Source organism: Mesoplodon densirostris, chromosome 3 (assembly GCF_025265405.1).
Source record: "Mesoplodon densirostris isolate mMesDen1 chromosome 3, mMesDen1 primary haplotype, whole genome shotgun sequence".
NCBI classification, from domain to species: domain Eukaryota; kingdom Metazoa; phylum Chordata; class Mammalia; order Artiodactyla; family Ziphiidae; genus Mesoplodon; species Mesoplodon densirostris.
In genome coordinates, this window is record NC_082663.1 from 142,519,349 (window position 1) to 142,539,886 (window position 20,538).

At 38.5% G+C, this 20,538-nt stretch overlaps 1 protein-coding gene and 1 non-coding gene across 2 annotated transcripts; one reads left to right on the top strand and one right to left on the bottom strand.

Moving 5' to 3' along the window:
* The first annotated feature begins 1,797 nt into the window (after window positions 1-1,797).
* On the top strand, window positions 1,798-2,751 carry LOC132486918 (olfactory receptor 7A17-like). Its single transcript, XM_060094462.1, has 2 exons — window positions 1,798-2,248; window positions 2,534-2,751. Exons 1-2 carry the CDS (start codon window positions 1,798-1,800, stop codon window positions 2,749-2,751), a joined length of 669 nt encoding a protein of 222 aa, XP_059950445.1.
* Window positions 2,752-14,263: 11,512 nt separating this feature from the next.
* Window positions 14,264-14,336, bottom strand: TRNAR-CCU (transfer RNA arginine (anticodon CCU)). The gene has a single exon. It is a non-coding gene; the product is annotated as a tRNA-Arg (tRNA).
* Between the last annotated feature and the right edge of the window lie 6,202 nt (window positions 14,337-20,538).

Here is a 20,538-nt window from a genome sequence, read left to right on the forward strand (position 1 = left end):
CTGAGGTCACCTGCGAGCCAATCTAGCATAGCCCAGATGCCAGAGATCACTGTGGTTGTTTTGCTGGATTTCCTAAATTAATGTATTTATTTATGGTCTAAAAATAAAGTGAACATTGCACTTGGAAATGCAAGTGTCAGTGTTGACAATTAAACGGTATTAATGGAAGCTCCATTAGAAGAAGGAATGGCAGGCATAAAATGCTTCCAGTAAAAGAGGACAGTAAGTCTAAGGATCTTATTTATTAACAGGAGTGGACAAATAGGGAAAAGCCTCAGGAAAATGAAGTCTTTTACTGCTTCATATAAAACATGTGCAACTTTTGTTGTATTTTGTAAATTGATGGTTTTGAATTGTTAGTTTATTCCCTTTGCTTATTTTCCTCTTGGGCTACTCAAACTGTAAGGTGTTTCACATCATAAAGATATCACTGTTTATGTCCTTGGCAAAAAGATATTTTAAAATTATTTTTCCTGTGCATCAAGGAGATGTCACTGGAGCTGGAATGTTGACTAACCAAGGAAGCTTTTCTTCATTGCATTGTCTCAGGGGCCATTTGTGTTTGTTGGATATTTTTCCCCTTAATGTCCATTTCATTCCTCTCCATCCCTCTCTCTCTCTCTCTTTCTCTCTCTCATGCTTTCTATAGTTCTTTAAACATGAAACAGAAAGTGGCCATACCAAAAAGAAACCCCAAGTTTATTGTTCCATGGGAAGCTTATGAACTGGAATTTCTGGGGACCATTTATACATTCTTGAGGAGAAGGATAATCTGATCTGACCAGCTTGAGTTGCAATCACTTATGGCCTAAGGAGGGTGGATCTGGGTGAGAAAAGCATAGTAATAACACAGCTCAGGAGGCCATGGTGTATGTCTGTGCCTGTGCCATGTGGAGTGAGAGCAGTTCTTAAAGTAGAGGCACCTGGACTCAAATATTAAGATGACTTATAATAGAGAGGCCAGAATTCAATCAACAGATGGAACTAAGAAGGTGATCTGATATAATTCACAGGAAGCCTTTGCAGCTCAATTCATGTGCATGGAGCAACATGGAAGGAGAGATTCTCTGTGTATTGAAGTTTTAACTGTAGCAGGGAGGCCACTTTTTCCTCAGCATCCTCTGACACCGTCTCTAATTACTCCCCCTTTTGCTTATTTCTCTGCCCCACTGGCTTCCTTGTTTGGATCTGAATACATGGAACAAACATTTTCCTCACGTCCGTCCGTTCCTTCTGTGAGGCATACACTTCTCCTATTATCTTACTAGCTCCTTCTTTTTCTTTCTTGAGCTATCTGTTCAATTATCACCTTGTTTGTTGCCTTTACCAGAACACTCAGTACAAAATAACACCTCCTACTATTCTCTCCTTTATACCTGGTTTTCTTTTCTTCATAGCATCTGTCACCATATGACATATTATATAATGTTTTATTTGCATATCATCTTTCACCATCCTTGTATTGTGGGAGATTGGTTTTTTCACACTCTCCACTTATTGCCTTCATGTGCTGGGAACATGGTTGGCACTCAATATATATTTCTCAAATGTATGAAAGAATACATTAAAACTCTAGAATATATGACCGCTTTGGAAATATGCTGAGAATGGGACAAAAATTCCTAGTCAGAGATGAAATGCAGTATACCTTCAAAGAGAACTTACCTATAAAAAATATTAACATTAATTTCTTGAGGGATAAATAGAAATTGCAGTATTTCAGCTATGTGAGTTATGCCAGTTTGTGTGAAAATTAGTCATGTTATTTTCCTTTTTCCTGATAGTCACCTCTACCCCATGGGACCAGGTAACAATACACAAATTTCAGAATTTCTTCTTCTGGGACTTTCAGAGGAACCACAACTGCAGCCCCTCATATTCGGGATTTTTCTCTCCATGTATCTGATCACTGTGTTTGGAAACCTGCTCATTATCTTGGCTGTCAGCTCAGACTCCCACTTGCACACCCCCATGTACTTTTTCCTCTCCAATCTGTCCTTTGTAGACATCTGTTTCACCTCTACCACCATCCCAAAGATGTTGTGGAACATTCAGACCCAGAGCAAAGTCATAACCTATGAAGGCTGCATCACCCAGATGTATTTTTACATTCTCTTTGGAGAATTAGATGACCTTCTCCTGACAGTGATGGCCTATGACTGCTTTGTGGCCATCTGCCACCCTTTGCACTACATGGTCATCATGAACCCCCGGTTCTATGGACTGCTGGTTCTGATATTCTGGGTAATGATTGCTATGTATTCCTTGTTACACAGCTTAATGGTGTTGCAATTGTCCTTCTGTCCAGATGTGCAAATCCCCCACTTTTTCTGTGAACTGAATCAGGTGGTGCAACTTTCCAATTCTGACAACTTTTTAAATAACATGGTGATCTATTTTGCAGCTGTCCTGATGGGTGTTGGTCCTTTTGCTTGTATCCTTTACTCTTACTCTAAAATAGTTTTCTGCATACGAGGAATCTCATCAGCTCAGGGGAAGTATAAAGCATTTTCCACCTGTGTGTCTCACCTCTCGGTTGTCTCCTTATTTTATTGTACGGCCTTAGGAGTGTACCTTAGCTCTGCTGCTACCCACAGCTCACTCTCAAGTGCAACAGCCTCGGTGATGTACACTGTGGTCACACCCATGCTCAACCCCTTCATCTACAGTCTGAAAAATAAAGACATAAAGCGGGCTCTGAAGAGATTCTATTTGATGCCAAGTATAAAATGGCCAGTTGTACTGGGGTGATGAAGTGCCCTTGATCACATAACTCAAAGCCTCGGAATGAGAAAATGTGATTCTTTGATCATTGTAAAATAAAATTTGCTCTTTCTACTTATTTCCTGGGATTTATTATTTTTTTGATTCAGCTTCTTTATACAATTTTAGTAACTCTCTTTATTAAGCTTTATCCTCAGTCTGATATATAGGCAGTTTTTGTTTTTTCTACTTCAAAATTTTCCTACCTTAGGATCAAAAATGTTTGGAAATTCCATTTCTTGGATGGAGCACCATAGATTTATTAATAATAGTTACTTCTCAAATGACATGTGTCATCCCAAGTAATTTTCTTCTGTTTCCCTGAAGGAATGGTTGTGAGTTGCATTACTCATATAAAAAATACACTTAACAACCAAGACAATTTATATTATTTTTATTAAGGTTAGTTTATCCAGGGATACAGAAAAATTACTTTAAAGTTATAGGAGGATTTTTGGCTATACAGAGGGTTGGAGGCCCTAACCCTCTTGTTGTTCAAGGGTCAACTTGTGTGTATAATATATATATATATTTTTTTTTTCTCAAATGCATTGGCAGAGGAGCAACCCATGAAAACCACAGTAACCTGAAATTAGAAAAAGAACATAATAGCACAGGCAACTCTTCTTAATACTCTGTAATGATCTATATGGGAAAAGAATCTAAAAAAGAATGGATATATATATATATATATCCATATATATGATACATTTTTCTGTACATCAGAAACTAACACAATATTGTAAATCAACTATAATAATTTGTTTTAAGAAAAGAAAATGACAGTTTTCCAGAAACCAATCTTAATGTCATGGAAGATTGTGATCAGACAAGTAGAGAATTCAAGATAATGTCAGGAAGTTACTCAAAAAGCTGCAAAAAAGATAGGCAATACATCTTTGACACTGGTCTTAGCAATATTTTTGTATATATCTCATCAGGCAAGGGAAATAAAAATAAATAAATGGACTACATCAAACTAAAATCTTTGCACAGTGAAGGAAACCACCAACAAAATGAAAAGACAACCTACTCATGGGAAAAGATATTTACAAATTATATATCCAATAACGGGTTGTTATCCAAAAATATAAATGATTCAATCAATTCAATATTAAAAAACAAACAACCCTAATAAAAATGGGCAGAAGACAGTCAATAGACATTTTTCTAAGGAAGACATACAGATGTTCACTTGAAAAGACTGTGTATTCTGCTGTTTTGGGATGTGGTGTCCCATAGATAACTATTAAGTCAAATGGTCTGTTGTCCCATTTAAGACCTCTGTTGCTCTACTGATTTTAAGCCTAGATGATCTGTCCATAAATGTAAGTGTGGTGTTAAAGTCCCCTACTATAATTCAATTATTGTCAATTTCTCCCTTTATGTCTGTTAATATTTGTGTTGTATATTTAGATGCTCCTGTATTTAGTACGGATATGTTAAAAAGTGTAATATTCTCCTCTTATATTGATCTCTTTATCATTTGAGAATGCCCTTCTTGGTCTTTTCTTATAGACTTTGTTTAAAGTCTATTTTTTTCCGATGTGAGTATTGTTATCCCCACCTTCTTGTTGTTTCCGTTTACATTAAATATCTTTTTTCATCCCCTCACTTTCAGTCTGTGTGTGTCTTTAGCTCTGAAGTCTCTTGTAAGCAGCATATTGAAGGGTCTTTTTTAAAAAAATCCAATCAGTTACCCTATGTCTTTTTATTGGACCATTTAGTCCATTGAAAGTTAAGGTGATTATTGATAGGCATGTACTTATTGCCATTTTGTTACTTGCTTTCTGTTTGTTTTTATAGTTCTTTATTCATTTTCTTTCTTCCTTTGTGATTTGATTTTTAGCAATACGGTTGTGTTCCTTTTGCCCTAGTTTTTGTGTATCTATTGTAGGTTTTTGATGTATGGTTACCACGAGGTTTGTATATGTTGACCTATGACTATATCTACTTTTTTTTTTTTTTTTTTTTTTTTTGTGGTATGCGGGCCTCTCACTGTTGTGGCCTCCCCCGTTGCGGAGCGCAGGCTCCGGACGCGCAGGCTCCGGACGCGCAGGCTCAGCGGCCATGGCTCACGGGCCCAGCCGCTCCGCGGCATATGGGATCCTCCCAGACCGGGGCACGAACCCGTATCCCCTGCATCGGCAGGCGGACTCTCAACCACTTGCGCCACCAGGGAGGCCCTATATCTACTTTTTAAAACAGGTTGTCCTTTAAGTTGAAACACATTCTAATAGGACTACATTTTTACTCCCTCCACATTTTGTGTTTTTAATGTCATATTTGCCATCTCCCTGTTCATTCCCTTGCTTCTTATTGTAGTTATAGTTAATTTTGCAATTATTTTTTGTCTTTTCAATCTTCATACTAGTTGAAGTGGTTCATCCTCATCCTTTTCTATATGTTTGCCTTTACCAGTGAGATTTTCTCTTTCTTACAGATTCTTACCCTTTGTTATGACTTTTTCTTTCCTTCTTAAAAAAAACCCCTATATCATTTTTTAGGATAGGTTTAGTATTGATAAATTATTTAGTCTTTGCTTGTCTGAAAATTTCTTTCTCTCTCCTGCAATTCTAAATGATAATCTTGCTCCGTAGAGTGCCCTAGTTTGCAGGTTTTTCCCTCTCAGCACTTTAAATATATCATGCCACTCCATTCTGGCATGCAAAGTTTCTGCAAAAAAAAAAATCAGTGGATAGACTTTTGGGACTCCCTTGTACCCAACAGTTTTTCTTGTGCTGCCTTTAGAAACATATATCTTTAATTTTCCCATTTTAATTGATATATCTTGGTGTGGGTCCAGTTGCTGTCATCTTTTTTGGAAGCCCTATTTGCTTCTAGTACCTGAATATCTGCTTCCTTATTCAGGTTTGGGAGGTTTTCAGCCATAATTTCATCAAATACATTTTGACCACCTTCTCTCTCTCTTTTCTCCTTTTGAGACCCCCAAATTATGTCAGTGTTGGTATTCTTAGTGTAGCCCAATAGATCCCTCAAACTATTCTCATTTTTAATTTATTTTCACTTTGCTCAATGTATGGGTGATTTCCATTATTCTATATTCCAGATAACTTATGCATTCTTCTGTATCACCTGGTGTGCTATTAAATACTTCTAGTTGTTGTTCATTTCAGTTATTGTATTCTTTAGTAGTGACTATTTTTTTTAGTATTTTCTAGTTCTGTGTTAAAATTATCACTATGTTCATTAATTCTTTCTCTTATTAGTTAGCAATCTTATTACTAATGCACTGATTTTTTTATCAGTAAATTTTGTTTCACTAGTTTTTTCACTGCTGTTCTCTTGCTCTTTCAATCTATTTATTTATTTATTTATTTATTTATTTATTTATTAACATCTTTATTGGAGTATAATTGCTTTACAATGTTGTGTTATTTTCTGCTGTATAACAAAGTGGATCAGCTATACGTATAAATATATCCCCATATCCCCTCCTTGCATCTCCTTCCCATCCTCCTTATCCCACTCCTCTAGGTGGTCACAAAGCACAGAGCTGATCTACCTGTCCTATGAGACTGCTTCCCACTAGCTATCTATTTTACATTTGGTAGTGTATATATGTCAGTGTCCCTCTCTCCTTTGTCCCAGCTTAACCTTCCCCCTCCCCGTGCCCTCAAATCCATTCTCTATGTCTGCATCTTTATTCCTGTCCTGCCCTTAGGTTCTTCACAACTATTTTTTTTTAGATTCCACATATATATATTAGCATATGGTATTTCTTTTCCTCTTCCTGACTTACTTCACTCTGTATGACAGACTCTAGGTTCATCAATCTCACTGCAAATAACTCAATTTTGTTTCTTTTCATGGCTGAGTAATATTCCATTGTATATATGTGCCACATCTTTTTTTTTAAACATCTTTATTGGAGTATAATTGCTTAACAATGGTGTGTTAGTTTCTGCTTTATAACAAAGTGAGTCAGTTATACATATACATATATCCCCATATCTCTACCCTCTTTGAGTCTCCCTCCCTCCCACCCTCCCTATCCCACCCTTCTAGGTGGTCACAAAGCACCAAGCTGATCTCCCTGTGTTATGTGACTGCTTCCCACTAGCTATCTATTTTACATTTGGTAGTGTATATATGTCAGTGTCACTCTCTCACTTTTTCCCAGCTTACCCTTCCCCCTCCCCATGTCCTCAAGTCCATTCTCTAGTAGGTCTGCATCTTTCTTCCCATCTTGCCCCTAGGTTCTTCATGACCTTTTTTTTTTTTAATTCCATATATATGTGTTAGCATACAGTATTTGTTTTTCTCTTTCTGACTTACTTCACTCTGTATGACAGAGTCTAGGTCCATCCATCTCACTACAAATAACTCAATTTCCTTTCTTTTTATGGCTGAGTAATATTCCATTGTATATATGTGCCACATCTTCTTTATCCATTCATCTGTCGATGGACACTTAGGTTGCTTCCATGTCCTGGCTATTGTAAATAGTGCTGAAATGAATATTGTGGTACAAGACTCTTTTTGAATTATGGTTTTCTCAGGATATATGTCTAGTAGTGGGATTGCTGGGTCATATGGTATTTCTATTTTTAGTTTTTTAAGGAACCTCCATGGTGTTCTCCATAGTGGCTGTATCAATTTACACTCCCACCAACAGTGCAAGAGGGTTCCCTTTTCTGCACACCCTCTCCAGCATTTATTGTTTGTAGATTTTTTTTTTTTCTTTTTGCGGTATGTGGGCCTCTCACTGTTGTGGCCTCTCCCGTTGCGGAGCACAGGCTCCGGATGTGCAGGCCCAGCGGCCATGGCTCACGGGCCCAGCCGCTCCGCGGCATATGGGATCCTCCCAGACCGGGGCATGAACCCGTATCCCCTGCATCGGCAGGCGGACTCTTAACCACTGCGCCACCAGGGAGGCCCTGTTTGTAGATTTTTTGATGATGGTCATTCTGATTGGTGTGTGGTGATACCTCATTGTAGTTTTGATTTGAATTTCTCTGATGATTAGTGATGTTGAGCATCCTTTCATGTGTTTGTTGGCAATCTGTATATCTTCTTTGGAGAAATGTCTATTTAGGTCTTCTTCCTATTTTTGGATTGGATTGTTTGTTTTTTTCCTATTGAGCTGAATGACCTGCTTGTATATTTTGGAGATTAATCCTTTGTCATTTGTTTTGTTTGTAAATATTTTTTCCCATTCTGAGTGTTTTCTTTTCATCTTGTTAATGGTTTCCTTTGCTGTGCAAAAGCTTTTAAGTTTCATTAGGTCTCATTTGTTTAATTTTGTTTTTATTTCCATTTTTCTAGGAGGTGGGTAACCATATTAACAAATTGAAGGAGAAAAACAATATGATCATCTCAATAGATGCAGAAAAAGCTTTTGTCAAAATTCAACACCTACTTATGATAAAAATTGTCCAGAAAGTAGGCATAGAGGGAACTTTCCTCAACATAACAAAGGCTGTATATGACAAACCCACAGCCAACATCATCCTTGATGGTGAAAAACTGAAACCATTTCCACTAAGATCAGGAACAAGACAAGGTTGCCCACTCTCCCCACTATTATTCAACATAGATTTGGAAGTTTTAGCCATAGCAATCAGAGAAGAAAAGGAAATAAAAGGAATCCAAATTGGAAAACAGAAGTAAAACTCACTGGTTGCAGATGACATGATACTATACATAGAGAATCCTAAAGATGCTACCAGAAAACTACTAGAGCTAACCAATGAATTTGGTAAAGTAGCAGGATACAAAATTCATGCACATAAACCTCTGCATTCGTATACATCAGTGATGAAAAATCTGAAATAGAAATTAAGGAAACACTCCCATTTACCATTGCAACAAAAAGAATAAAATACTTAGGAATAAACCTACCTAAGGAGACAAAACACCTGTATGCAGAAAACTATAAGACACTGATGAAAGAAATTAAAGATGATCCAAACAGATGGAGAGATATACCATGTTCTTGGATTGGAAGAATCAACATCGTGAAAATGACTATACTACCCAAAGCAATCTACAGATTCAATGCCATCCCTTTCAAACTACCAATGGCATTTTTCACAGAACTAGAACAAAAAATTTCACAGTTTGTATGGAGACACAAAAGACCCCAAATAACAAAAGCAATCTTGATAATGAAAACGGAGCTGGAGGATTCAGGCTCCCTGACTTCAGACTATACTACAAAGCTGCAGTAATCAAGACAGTATGGTACTGGCACAAAAACAGAAATATAGATCAGTGGAACAGGATAGAAAGCCCAGAGATAAACCCATGCACATATGGACACCTTATCTTTGATAAAGGAGGCAAGAATATACAGTGGAGAAAAGACAGCCTCTTCAACAAGTGGTGCTGTGAAAACTGGACAGCTACAGGTAAAAGAATGAAATTAGAACTCCCTAACACCATATACAAAAATAAACTCAAAATGGATTAAACACCTAAATGTAAAGCCAGACACTATAAAACTCTTAGAGGAAAACCTAGGCAGAAACACTCTATGACATAAATCACAGCAGAATCCTTTTTGACCCACCTCCTAGAGAAATGGAAATAAAAACAAAAATAAACAAATGGGATCTAATGAAACGTAAAAGCTTTTGCACAGCAAAGGAAATCATAAACAAGATGAAAAGACAACCCTCAGAATGGGAGAAAATATTTGCAAATGAAGAAACTGACAAAGGATTAATCTCCAAAATTTATAAGCAGCTCATGCAGCTCAATAACAAAAAAACAAACAACCCAATCCAAAAATGGACAGAAGACCTAAATAGACATTTCTCCAAAGAAGATATACAGATTGCCAACAAACACATGAAACAATGCTCAACATCATTAATCATTAGAGAAATGCAAATCAAAACTACAATGAGGTGTTGCTTCACACCGGTCAGAATGGCCATCCTCAAAAAATCTACAAACAATAAATGCTGGAGAGGGTGTGGAGAAAAGGGAACCCTCTTGCACTGTTGGTGAGAATGTAAATTGATACAGCCACTATGAAGAACAATATGGAGGTTCCTTTAAAAATGAAAAATACAACTGTCATATGACCAGCAATCCCACTGCTGGGCATATACCCAGAGAAAATCATCATTCAAAAAGAGTCATGTACCATAATATTCATTGCAGCACTATTTACAATAGCCAGGACATGGAAGCAACCTAAGTGTCCATCAAGAGACGAATGGATAAAGAAGATGTGGCACATATATACAATGAAATATTACTCAGCCATAAAAAGGAACAAAATTGAGTTATTTGTATTGAGGTAGATGGACCTAGAGTCTGTCAAACAGAGTGAAGTAAGTCAGAAAGAGAAAAACAAATGCTGCATGAAGCATGAGGCAATTTGTTTTTTAAATCTTTATCAGAACATGGTTTGGCTCCTGCAGGAAGAATTCATGAATTGTGGGTGGCCCTCTAAGACTGCGTTCTGCAGACCTCTTAATTCTCAAGCTAGTTTACACTGTGTCTCCAGCAATTCATGTGTTCCTACAGTTTACTGGCTCAAGTGGCTTCTGCTCCCGGTTTATTACGCAAAGGCAATTTTTAGGAGAATAGGGCAAGTGTAAGTGGGTGCAGGTGGCTGCAGCAAAGAGGAGAGTGGGTTGGGCCTTTAATGTATCAAGGAGTTGAGTTTGGGTATTCAAAGTTTGACCCTCCTATCCACTGGCACAAAGAGAAAAGAGGCATGTGTCTACCTTTGTAACTTGATTGCCTATTGCAGACCAGGCAGGGTGAGTGGGTATCTAAAACCAATTAACAGTCACACATCAAAAATGGAATCGGTGTCTTTATTAAAATTCACTCCTGATGATTGTGGACTGAATTATGCCACATCTCACAAGAATTTGAATAGCCGTGTGAAAAGCACAAGCAACATGTTATCATTAAGATGAGGAAGTCTTGAAAAAAGCATTCCAATTCCAGTCATCCTAAGGAGTTGGAGAAATCCAGGAAAATATGTCAGCGGGGTTCCAGAACTCAATTCAATTACCTTAGTAACGTTATTCATTATTTTCATTTGTTTTCTCATGTGTTGAGTTATTGGTGGCCCCTTGCCATGTTGTTTACCCACAGGCAGCAAGCAATCCTTTAAGGGAACAGAACTTTCCCCGGGTGGCAATAAATAGTCTAAAGTCAACTAGTCATCAGCCACCATGGCTGCCAGGGAGTTCCCCTTCATGGAAAGCCTCTAAAACGTTAGTTGTCTGCTGCATGTGTTTAGAATGTTTCAGACAGTTTTTTGGTTTTTTGTTTGTTTGTTTGTTTTTGCAGTACTCGGGCCTCTCACCGTTGTGGGCTCTCCCGTTGCGGAGCACAGCCTCCGGACTCACAGGCTCAGCGGCCATGGCTCATGGGCCTAGCTGCTCCGCGGCATGTGGGATACTCCTGGACTGGAGCACGAACCCGCGTCCCCCGCATCGGCAGGCAGACTCTCAACCACTGCGCCACCAGGGAAGCCCTGTTTCAGATATTTCTTGACTGGGATCAGTGATGTGAGTTTGTTGAATGGCATCGTGTGTACCCTGGGCAATGCCAGTGACTCTCATGACAGTGAGTGCACTCGGTAAGAAAACAGCACATTTGTGTTGGGAAGGGCCACAGCGTATTATGAAGGAGGATGCCCCAAATAAAATATTGACATCCAGGGTACAGAGTATGGGTTGTGTTAGGAGGAATGTCCGGTGGCGGGATATGAGTGTTTGCTACTGGAAACTCTTACAGTAAACAAAAGGATTGCTGAGAATGACCATTTGACAGAAATGTCTTGTGCAGAAAGGCCTCTATTTATAAGGTGTCGCTAAGCCTGAGGATCAGAACAAAGTAATGGGCCCATATACCGAGGTGGGGGGTGTGGGAGGGTCTAACTAATGCCTCTGACAGCAGGAAGACTCATTTAGAAGTTAACACGGTCTAAGGAAGCCATTCTAGCTTCTATGAGGGCTGTATCCTGGGGTCATAAGAAGTAAAAGTGCCACGGAATGCCTTTTTCTAGAGCCCAGTGTCTTGAGGGTTTTTTGTTTTTGTTTTTGAGAAATGAGTAGGTCACATCAGTGTCTTGGTGAGTCCTTCCGTTTTGGCTTCATCAGTGGCGTGTCTAGTAGGATAAGTGAGGAATATGTCTATATAAAGTATATACCATGGTCAGAGCATAGCAAGTAGTCCTGCTGAGGGGATAAAGGGTCCTATTAAGTCTATTTTCCATCAGCTGTAGGGACCCCTTCCTCAGCCTGGAAATTATGTCCATTGATTATACTACTAGGGGCATTTTTCCCCTTATCAGGTAAACTTGGCAGTTAGTAAGTTAGCCACGGCAGAGGAGGGGAGTCCCTTGCATTCTGCCTAGAGCTTTAGGGTAAAGGTCTCTCAATGGTTTCACATTTCATGGGCCCACAGGGCCAAGATTAATACCATCAGGTCTGAGAGCTTTCATACGTGCAGTTAGGAGTGACCTTGATTGGGTAACTGTGAGGCAAGATATTCCCAGAGTTCTTTATTCCAGAGCAGTGATACGGAGTTACATAAGGAGTTCTTGTCACTACTGGTGGGACTGGATAGCAAGATCATTGGCAACAAAGGATCTGTGAAAATATGCAGATGAGTTTGACTATCTGCCAGGGCATCCTGTAGTGCTAGCGTGCTTGCTGGAATTTGAGCAGATGCTTGGGTGCAGTTTTTTTTTTGTTAAAACCTCTTATTTATTTATTTATTTGTTTTTAATTTATTTGTTTTTACATCTTTATTGGAGTATAATTTCTTTACAATGGTGTGTTAGTTTCTGCTTTATAACAAAGTGAAGCAGTTATACATATACATATGTTCCCATATCTCTTCCAGTTTTTATCAGGGATATCTTGTTTGATCGGGGGCAGAACCTGCCATTCTCTCCAACGGACTCCATCAGGTGTGGTGGTAGCACATGGTCTATTAAGTATATGAACTCTCATGGTCCTTCATGTGATCCTAAGCGACTCTCCAAATGGCCAATGAGTCTAGAAAAGGGATGACCTCCTCCAGAACAACTGCATTACTCAGAAAGGAGCACACTTCCTCCTGTAGTTGAGATGTGCCAGAGGTCCCATTTTTGGCTTTATCCTGTAGGTACCATTGTCTTTACAATGAGGAAGCCTCTGTGGTGAAAAAAGCCTGAGGGATCCCGGCTTCATGACCCAAGACAAAATGGAAAGCTGGCTAGAGTCTAGATCCTTCTGTTTTCCTGTTCAAAATCTGCAGATTTTTAAGTATTTTGTAAGTAAGCAAGTAGAGATGATAATTATGGGACATCTGGGATTGTTGCAGCTGAGAGGTATGTGCCCATGACATGGGTTTGACCGCTGTTTTTTCCACCATCTCAGCTCACAGCCCCCTGGTGTTGCCACAGAGAAATTTTCCAGAGTGGGGCAGGTGTGGATTTCTAAAGATGTTTGCCAGTAGGAGGTACAGAGTAGGCTTGAGCTGGAAAATGTAGAGCTGGAAATGGCCTTAAGATGAGCCTGGAAAAGATACGATGCTGATGATCATGAATTAGGATGTTCCCAGGCAGATTCCACTTGGGGAGACTGTGGGATACACCTTTATGTTTCAGAACCATAGTACTTCCAAAGATCTGACCGTGGAACCTAACTTAAACTCAAAAGATCTGGGGGCTTCCCTGGTGGTGCAGTGGTAGAGAGTCCGCCTGCTGATGCAGGGGACACGGGTTCGTGCCCCGGTCTGGGAAGATCCCACATGCCGTGGAGCAGCTGGGCCCATGAGCCATGGCTGCTGAGCCTGTGCGTCCAGAGCCTGTGCTCAGCAACGGGAGAGGCCACAACAGTGAGACCCACGTACCACAAAAAAAAAAAAAAAAAAAAAAAAAAAAATCTGTGAGCCCTCTCACTCCACTCCTGTTATGAGATGAGGGTCAGTGTAGCCCTATAGGGTGTTTTCTAAATTGAGATTTCAAGAGAGGCCTGTTGAGGACTGAGTCCTTCTTTCTGGTCCTTCAATTCTTTGTAAATAGTACCAAAGGGTGGTGGAAATAACTGTTGCACATGTAAAAATCAAGATTCAGCTAAGTTTAACATTTTCCTAGCATGTGAAAGCATTGTTTTTGGTTTTTGTTAATTATTTTAAATATGTATATATACCACATTTTAAGTGTAGTTGTGAGTTCTCACAAATGTACAGTAACACTACCACCAAAAGATGGGTTATACTCCATCACCCCAAAAGAACATTTTTGTGATGCCCCTTTCTACCAAACCCCTTCACCACTGACTGATGTTTTAGGTCCCTATGTATGCCTTTCCAGAATGTAACATAAATAGAACATATTGCCACTTGAGTCATCTGTAAAATTTGATGCCATATTTTCTTTCAAAGTGAGTAATTTCTTACAGTGTTATTCTTCTTTTTAAAAATATTTATTTGGCTGTCAGGTCTTAGTTGCAGCATATGGGCTCTTCAGTTGCAGCATGCAGGATCTTTAGTTGTGGCACGTGGGACCTAGTTCCCTGACCAGGGATTGAACCTGGGCCCCTTGCATTAGGAGTGCAGAGTCTTAGCCACTGGACCACCAGGGAAGTCCCTTGCAGTGTTCTGAGTTTAAAATTTTGACAAGTTTTCAGTTAAGTTGGTGGCATACATTAGGCTTTCAAAACTGAGATTCCATTACTGTGAGCTCTGTAAGTTTGGGTAATAACCTCTTCTACCATGGTTAACCTTCTCGTTAAGATGTTAGGAATGATGGAAGGAATGATTGGCAGGGACGTCAAAAGGGAGACTAATAATTATGAAATGACAATCTTTACAGTGGTAAGAAAATGTAAGTTAGCACTAAAAATGAACAGAATTTGGCTTTCCTTTGCTCTTTAATAAAACTCAAGAGCTGTTACTTTTGTATCCTCCTACTCTAGAATATGTGCTGGAAGTCTAAGCATATGGAAATGATACGTGTGAATAGCAAGATGGGATATGAGGCTTTGTGGGTCACTGAAAAAAAAAAGCTTTCAACTAATTCTCTTATAGAAAGGCATTAAAAATTTCCACTATCTCCTTTCACATTAAATTAGGATATTACTCAAAATGATACCCTCTCTCTGTAGCTCACCTCAGTAATTTCTTGGATAATTGCCTTCTAAACATCCATAGCTCTTTTTGTTGTTTCCACCAGGAAATCATAGTAGACTTACATAAATATCACTCTACTCACAGGATAAACTCAGGATGGGCTAGAACAGTGCAGATGAACATAACCTTTTCTCAGACTGGGGGGAAATCCAGGGTTAAACAGAATATATACTGTGTCAGTCAGTATACAAGCAAAATGAAAATGCCAAATATAAAACTTGAAATAGTTAAAGTGAATAGTTTCTTAAAGGATGTTAAACAAAAAGATGCCACAAATATCTGTGGCCAGATCAAAGGAAAGTCTCAAGTCCCAGAAACCTACGTCCAAACTCATGATCATATGTTGTATACAGGAAACTGCAAAAATGAAGATGACCCATATCTATATCTTTACCTTTATGGGGAATCTTTACCATTAATCAAAGAAAGCAGGACTTTCTACATTGCTGCCCTCTATTTACTTCCACACCCAAGCAGTTCCTGTAAGTTAATAGAAATGCAAGTGATCAATAATGACATCCTCACTCGAGGCTCCTACCTTCATAAGAAAGATATACACACACTCCCAGCCTATTATCTCACACGTCAGTATTTACTTTCCTTCAAAGCTCTCATTTCCATCTTATAAACCAAAGCTTTATCATTTGTTAACTATCTCCCTTTTCCCACAAAAATATGAGCAACAGGACTGTAAGAACTTGTTTCATGCCTCTATATCCAAATCCTAGAGTGGTTTATTTGTGCTAAATTGGGTAGGTGTTGAACCTAGTGCCAGGCATGTTGAAATAGCATCAAGAGTATAGTCTCTGAGGAACAGTGATCCTGTCTTTCTCTCTTGCTAGGTTTGTGTTCTCTCACAATTTACCTGAACATATAGGTCTCAGCTGAGTTATAAAGGAGATATTAAAAGATATCATATACTTTACTAAGAAGTGAATTTATATATTTTCACTGAGGTACTTTATGGTAAACACTACCCATCCAGTATAACACAGCAAGTGTAAGATAATGGATAGGAAAGGCAAAAAGCAACACCGGGGCACTGGATGCTGGCCTTGTGTTCTTTTATCATGTTGAAGAGAAAAATGTCAAACACTTCCATCATCAGACAAAGCTGTTCAGTGATCACAAATGGATCAAGACAAAAATAAGGGTATTTTGTAACCATATCACTAAAAATGATGAGACAATTCCAAATCATAAAAATGACCAAGATTCTCCTCTTCTTAATAATATGATTGACTGTGGAGCTTCCTGTGAATTAGATTTAGCTTCACTACACTGTTTTTGTCTTCTAGAAAACATTGATTATGATTACCTATGATAGAATTAAGTTCACCTTCTTGCAGCATCCAGTACATCCAGAAACATCTTGCTTCCCTGAAGAGTAATCAAATCACCTAGCAAAAGCCCAAATCGTAAATCCTTTTGAGCACCCTCTTACTGATAAATCCAGTCATTTAGGGTTTGTGGTCATTCTGAGTACTACAATTTACGACACCACTCTTGTTGACTGCTGCTGTGATCCCAGTGGGTTCTGGCCACATGACGCTGACAAAACAAATGAAAAATTCGTTTCAAGACAAAAATCATAACTACATAGAAATAAAAATAAAATTTACTGGAGGAAAAAAATACCCGAACATGTATATACAAGGGATTATTGAATGAGAATGTGTAGCAATTAACTTGATCAAATTACAAAGTTCACCTGGAAATCCATAGTTACAACAGAATATTTTAATATATGTGCTCAGGAAATGAAAAACACATTTATTAGTATGCAAATTGTATGAAAACAGTTAATGAAAATATTTCTAAGAAACAACAGAAGATTTTGTTCAACAAAAATGTATTGTTTGTAATCACAATCAAACATAACTGAAAATGTACTGAGGAACTGCGTACAGCTGTGAGCAACGTGAAGCACCCACAATCTGCCTGATATGAGGAAGGTGCCAATTCTCACTTGGAGGGACTGGGCCAGGGCAGTCACTGCACAGTGCAGCAGAGGAACAAACTCCAATGTGGTTCTTCTGGACTGTGCAACCATAGCTGTCATAGTGGAATCAGGAACACATGGTCACTAGCAGTATTACCAGAATTAGGTGTTTACTACACAAATTAGACCTTATGTGAATACGATCTAGAGAAGATGGAAGTCCAAGCATCAGAGAATACTCTGAACCATGAAAGTTAGAATTAGTTGCCTGGTGGACTCATGGAAACTTGCAGGAAAATCCAAAATATGATGGATCTTTGATTTGGAACTTGTGAAGATGTGTGGAAACCTACATGTCTGAGAAAATGGAAGTCAACCGGCTGATTGTCATTTCCAGGATACTCTGGATTGGAAGGTTAAGGAATCAGGAAAACAGGCTAGAACAAGTGTCCTCAAAGTTCCTACACATGTCTGTCTCCCTGCATGGTGCTGAAATATGACTAATGCCTCCTGTATTTCTGAATTCCAAATTTCATGCAAGTGAGGCTACATGTGAATTCTCACATGGAACTATAAGAGAAATGGATTATAGAAAATGTCACATTACCCAGGTGACAAAACAATGTAGGAGAGCCAACTCCAATTCTACATTTTATTGTTCAATGACAGGTCTGTCTTAACAATTATTTTTTTTAGTAGTTATTTATTTGGCTGCATTGGGTCTTAGTTGCAGCATGTGGAATTTTTCTTTTTTTAGTTGTAGCATGCGAACTCTTAGTTGCAGCATGTGGAATTTTTCTTTTTTTAGTTGTAGCATGCGAACTCTTAGTTGCAGCATGTGGGACCTAGTTCCCTGACCAGGGATTGAACCCAGCCCCCTGGCATTGGAAGTGCGCAGTCTTAGCCACTGGATCACCAGGGAAGTCCACATTATTGACAGGAGATGTATTAATGCATCTTTTGTTACCTGAATGTTACTGACCAGAGGTATACCAATACATTTTTAGAGAGTGATACAATTAACATCACTGTGCAAAGTTGTTAGAGCTTAAAATTCATCAAGGTTCATTATAAAACTTGTGATTGTCATTACCATTCACATTTTGCTCCGTTAGGTTTTTGTTCCAACCTTGTATATATTATAAATGCAAGCTTATGACCATAAAATTTTCAAAAATGACGCATCGTGAAATTTTGAGTGAAGAAGAATTTTTTGGTGAATTTTATGCAGATACTTTCTCTGATTGTCCACGTGACGTATATACTAGTGTCTCAGAATATAGTTCTGATTCAGACGATGTGAATATTAGACCAAAAAAAGACAAAAAACCTTAGTGATTGATTCTGATACAGGAAATGAAAATGAAACTCACAGCGCTGGAGAATGCTCCTTTGCTTCTACAGAAGAGTGGATTGAAGACAATATTTCACAAAGATCAGAAGACTTTACAGGTGTGCCAGGTGCAAATAACCCACAAAATGTTAGTGAAGTAATAGAATTAATTTTTGGTAACAACTTTTTTGAGCTGGTTCCTTCTCAAACAAACTTGTATCACCAACAAATGAAAAATCATATAAAAAGTATGATAAGGGGCCTCCCTGGTGGCACAAGTGGTTGAGAGTCCACCTGCCGATGCAGGGGATACGGGTTCGTGCCCCGGTCTGGGAGGATCCCATATGCCGCGGAGCGGCTGGGCCCGTGAGCCATGGCCGCTGGGCCTGCGCGTCCGGAGCCTGTGCTCCGCAGCGGGAGAGGCCACAGCAGTGAGAGGCCCGCGTACCGCAAAAAGAAAAAAAAAAAAAAAGTATGATAAGGCTTTAAAATGGACTGATGTAACCAATAGTGACATGAAGAAGTTTCTTGGGTTAATACTTTCGATGGGACAAATAAGAAAGTCACATTGGAAAGAATATTGGTCGACTGATCCCTTACTCGAAACACCTATCTTTCCAAAGATTATGACGAGAAGAAGGTTAGAACAAATAATGACGTTTCTTTACTTTAATGACAATTCAGAAAACTCCACTTCCTGAAGAATTTCAAAAGTTAAACCTCTTTTGGATTATTTTTTACCAAAATTTCAATCAATCTGTACACCCAAACAAGAACTATAACTTGATGAGAGAATTGATAAAGTGGAGAGGACAACTCAGATTCAAATCCTGGAAAACTTACAAAATACGGAATTTTGGTCAGGACTGTTAGCAAAAGTGAAACTGGGTATATATGCAACCTTGAGATTTACATGGGTGAAGTAAAGAAACTGCAAGAAACAGTATTATCAGTCTTACCTTATCTTGGTTCATGGCACCATATTTACCAAGACAATTGTTACAACAGTGTGCCCACATCTGAAATATTGTTGAAAACTAAAACCAGAGTTTGTGGGACTAGAAGAGAGAATCATGGTCTACCGAACCAATTAAAGGAGAAATCTAAAAATCTACAGAGGGGAGAAATGACATTCTTATGGAAGGGAGAAGTGATTCTTCTTACATGGAAAGACAAGAGGCTAGTCTGCAAGGTGACAACTATTCATGATGCCTCCATAGCATCTACAGGAAAGGAAGACAGGAGGACTGGCCATCAGATGACTAAGTCCACTTGTATATTAGTGTATAATAAATATATTAAAGGAGTTGATCAATCTGATCAGTATCTAGCAAACTTCAATATCCTCTGGAATATGGGAACATATGTATAACTGAGTCACTTTTTTATAAAGCAGAAACTAACACACCATTGTAAAGCAATTATACTCCAATAAAGATGTAAAAAAAATTTTTTTTTAATCCTCTGGAAAACTTGAAAATGGTATAAGAAAGTGGGTTTCCATTTGAGTAACTGCGGTTTATTCAATGCATTTAAAATTTATTGTAGCCTTAATGCGCAGAGTAAAATGACTTACAAGCAATTTTTGTTAGCAGTAGCTAGAGAATGGGTAACTGACCATTCTGGTGAATGCAGTGGTAGTCCTGCACCTGGTCCTTCTTGTGGTGTTTTTAAAAGAGTACACTGCAAAGATCCACCTTGTTGACTATCAAGTAAAATAAAAGAACATATTCTAGAGGAAATAATACCCATAGGACCAAAAAAAATGCTGCCAGAAAGTCTGCTCTTCCAAGGGAAAGTGCAGTGAAACACAGTATGTTTGTAACAGATGTTCTGTTCCCCTGCACAGAGGTGCTTGCTATACTGCCTATCACACTCTAAAGAAATATTAGAATGCTTTAGTAAGACATGTATGAAGTTTCAAATAAATATATTAAGTGCAAAAAAAGTTGTTGATATTTACTCAAACGTGGGTGTTTCAATATTCATTTATGTAACAAATTGCCAGCCACAGGTGTTAGTTTCTGAAAAAATCCCCTGGTCAATAATGTGTTAATGCAAACTCTTTATTATTCAAATCCTAGCCAGAAGGAATGACAAAGAGCAAAGGGCAAAACATAGAAATTCACATGAGACTATATACACTATGATATTTACAAATTTATGCCATCTTTTACTAGTAAGGAAAATGAAATAAGGCTCTTCTGGCCAAAACAAGAGTAGATTTTCTCATAAGAAGGATGGACTATATATGGGTAAGGAATATCCAATACCTGGCACTACAGGAGGCCAGTACGAAAATCCCAACAAACACCAAAATGTCATTTATCAATAGCCCCACAGAAAACAATCAAAACATAAAAATTAAACCAACCTACAT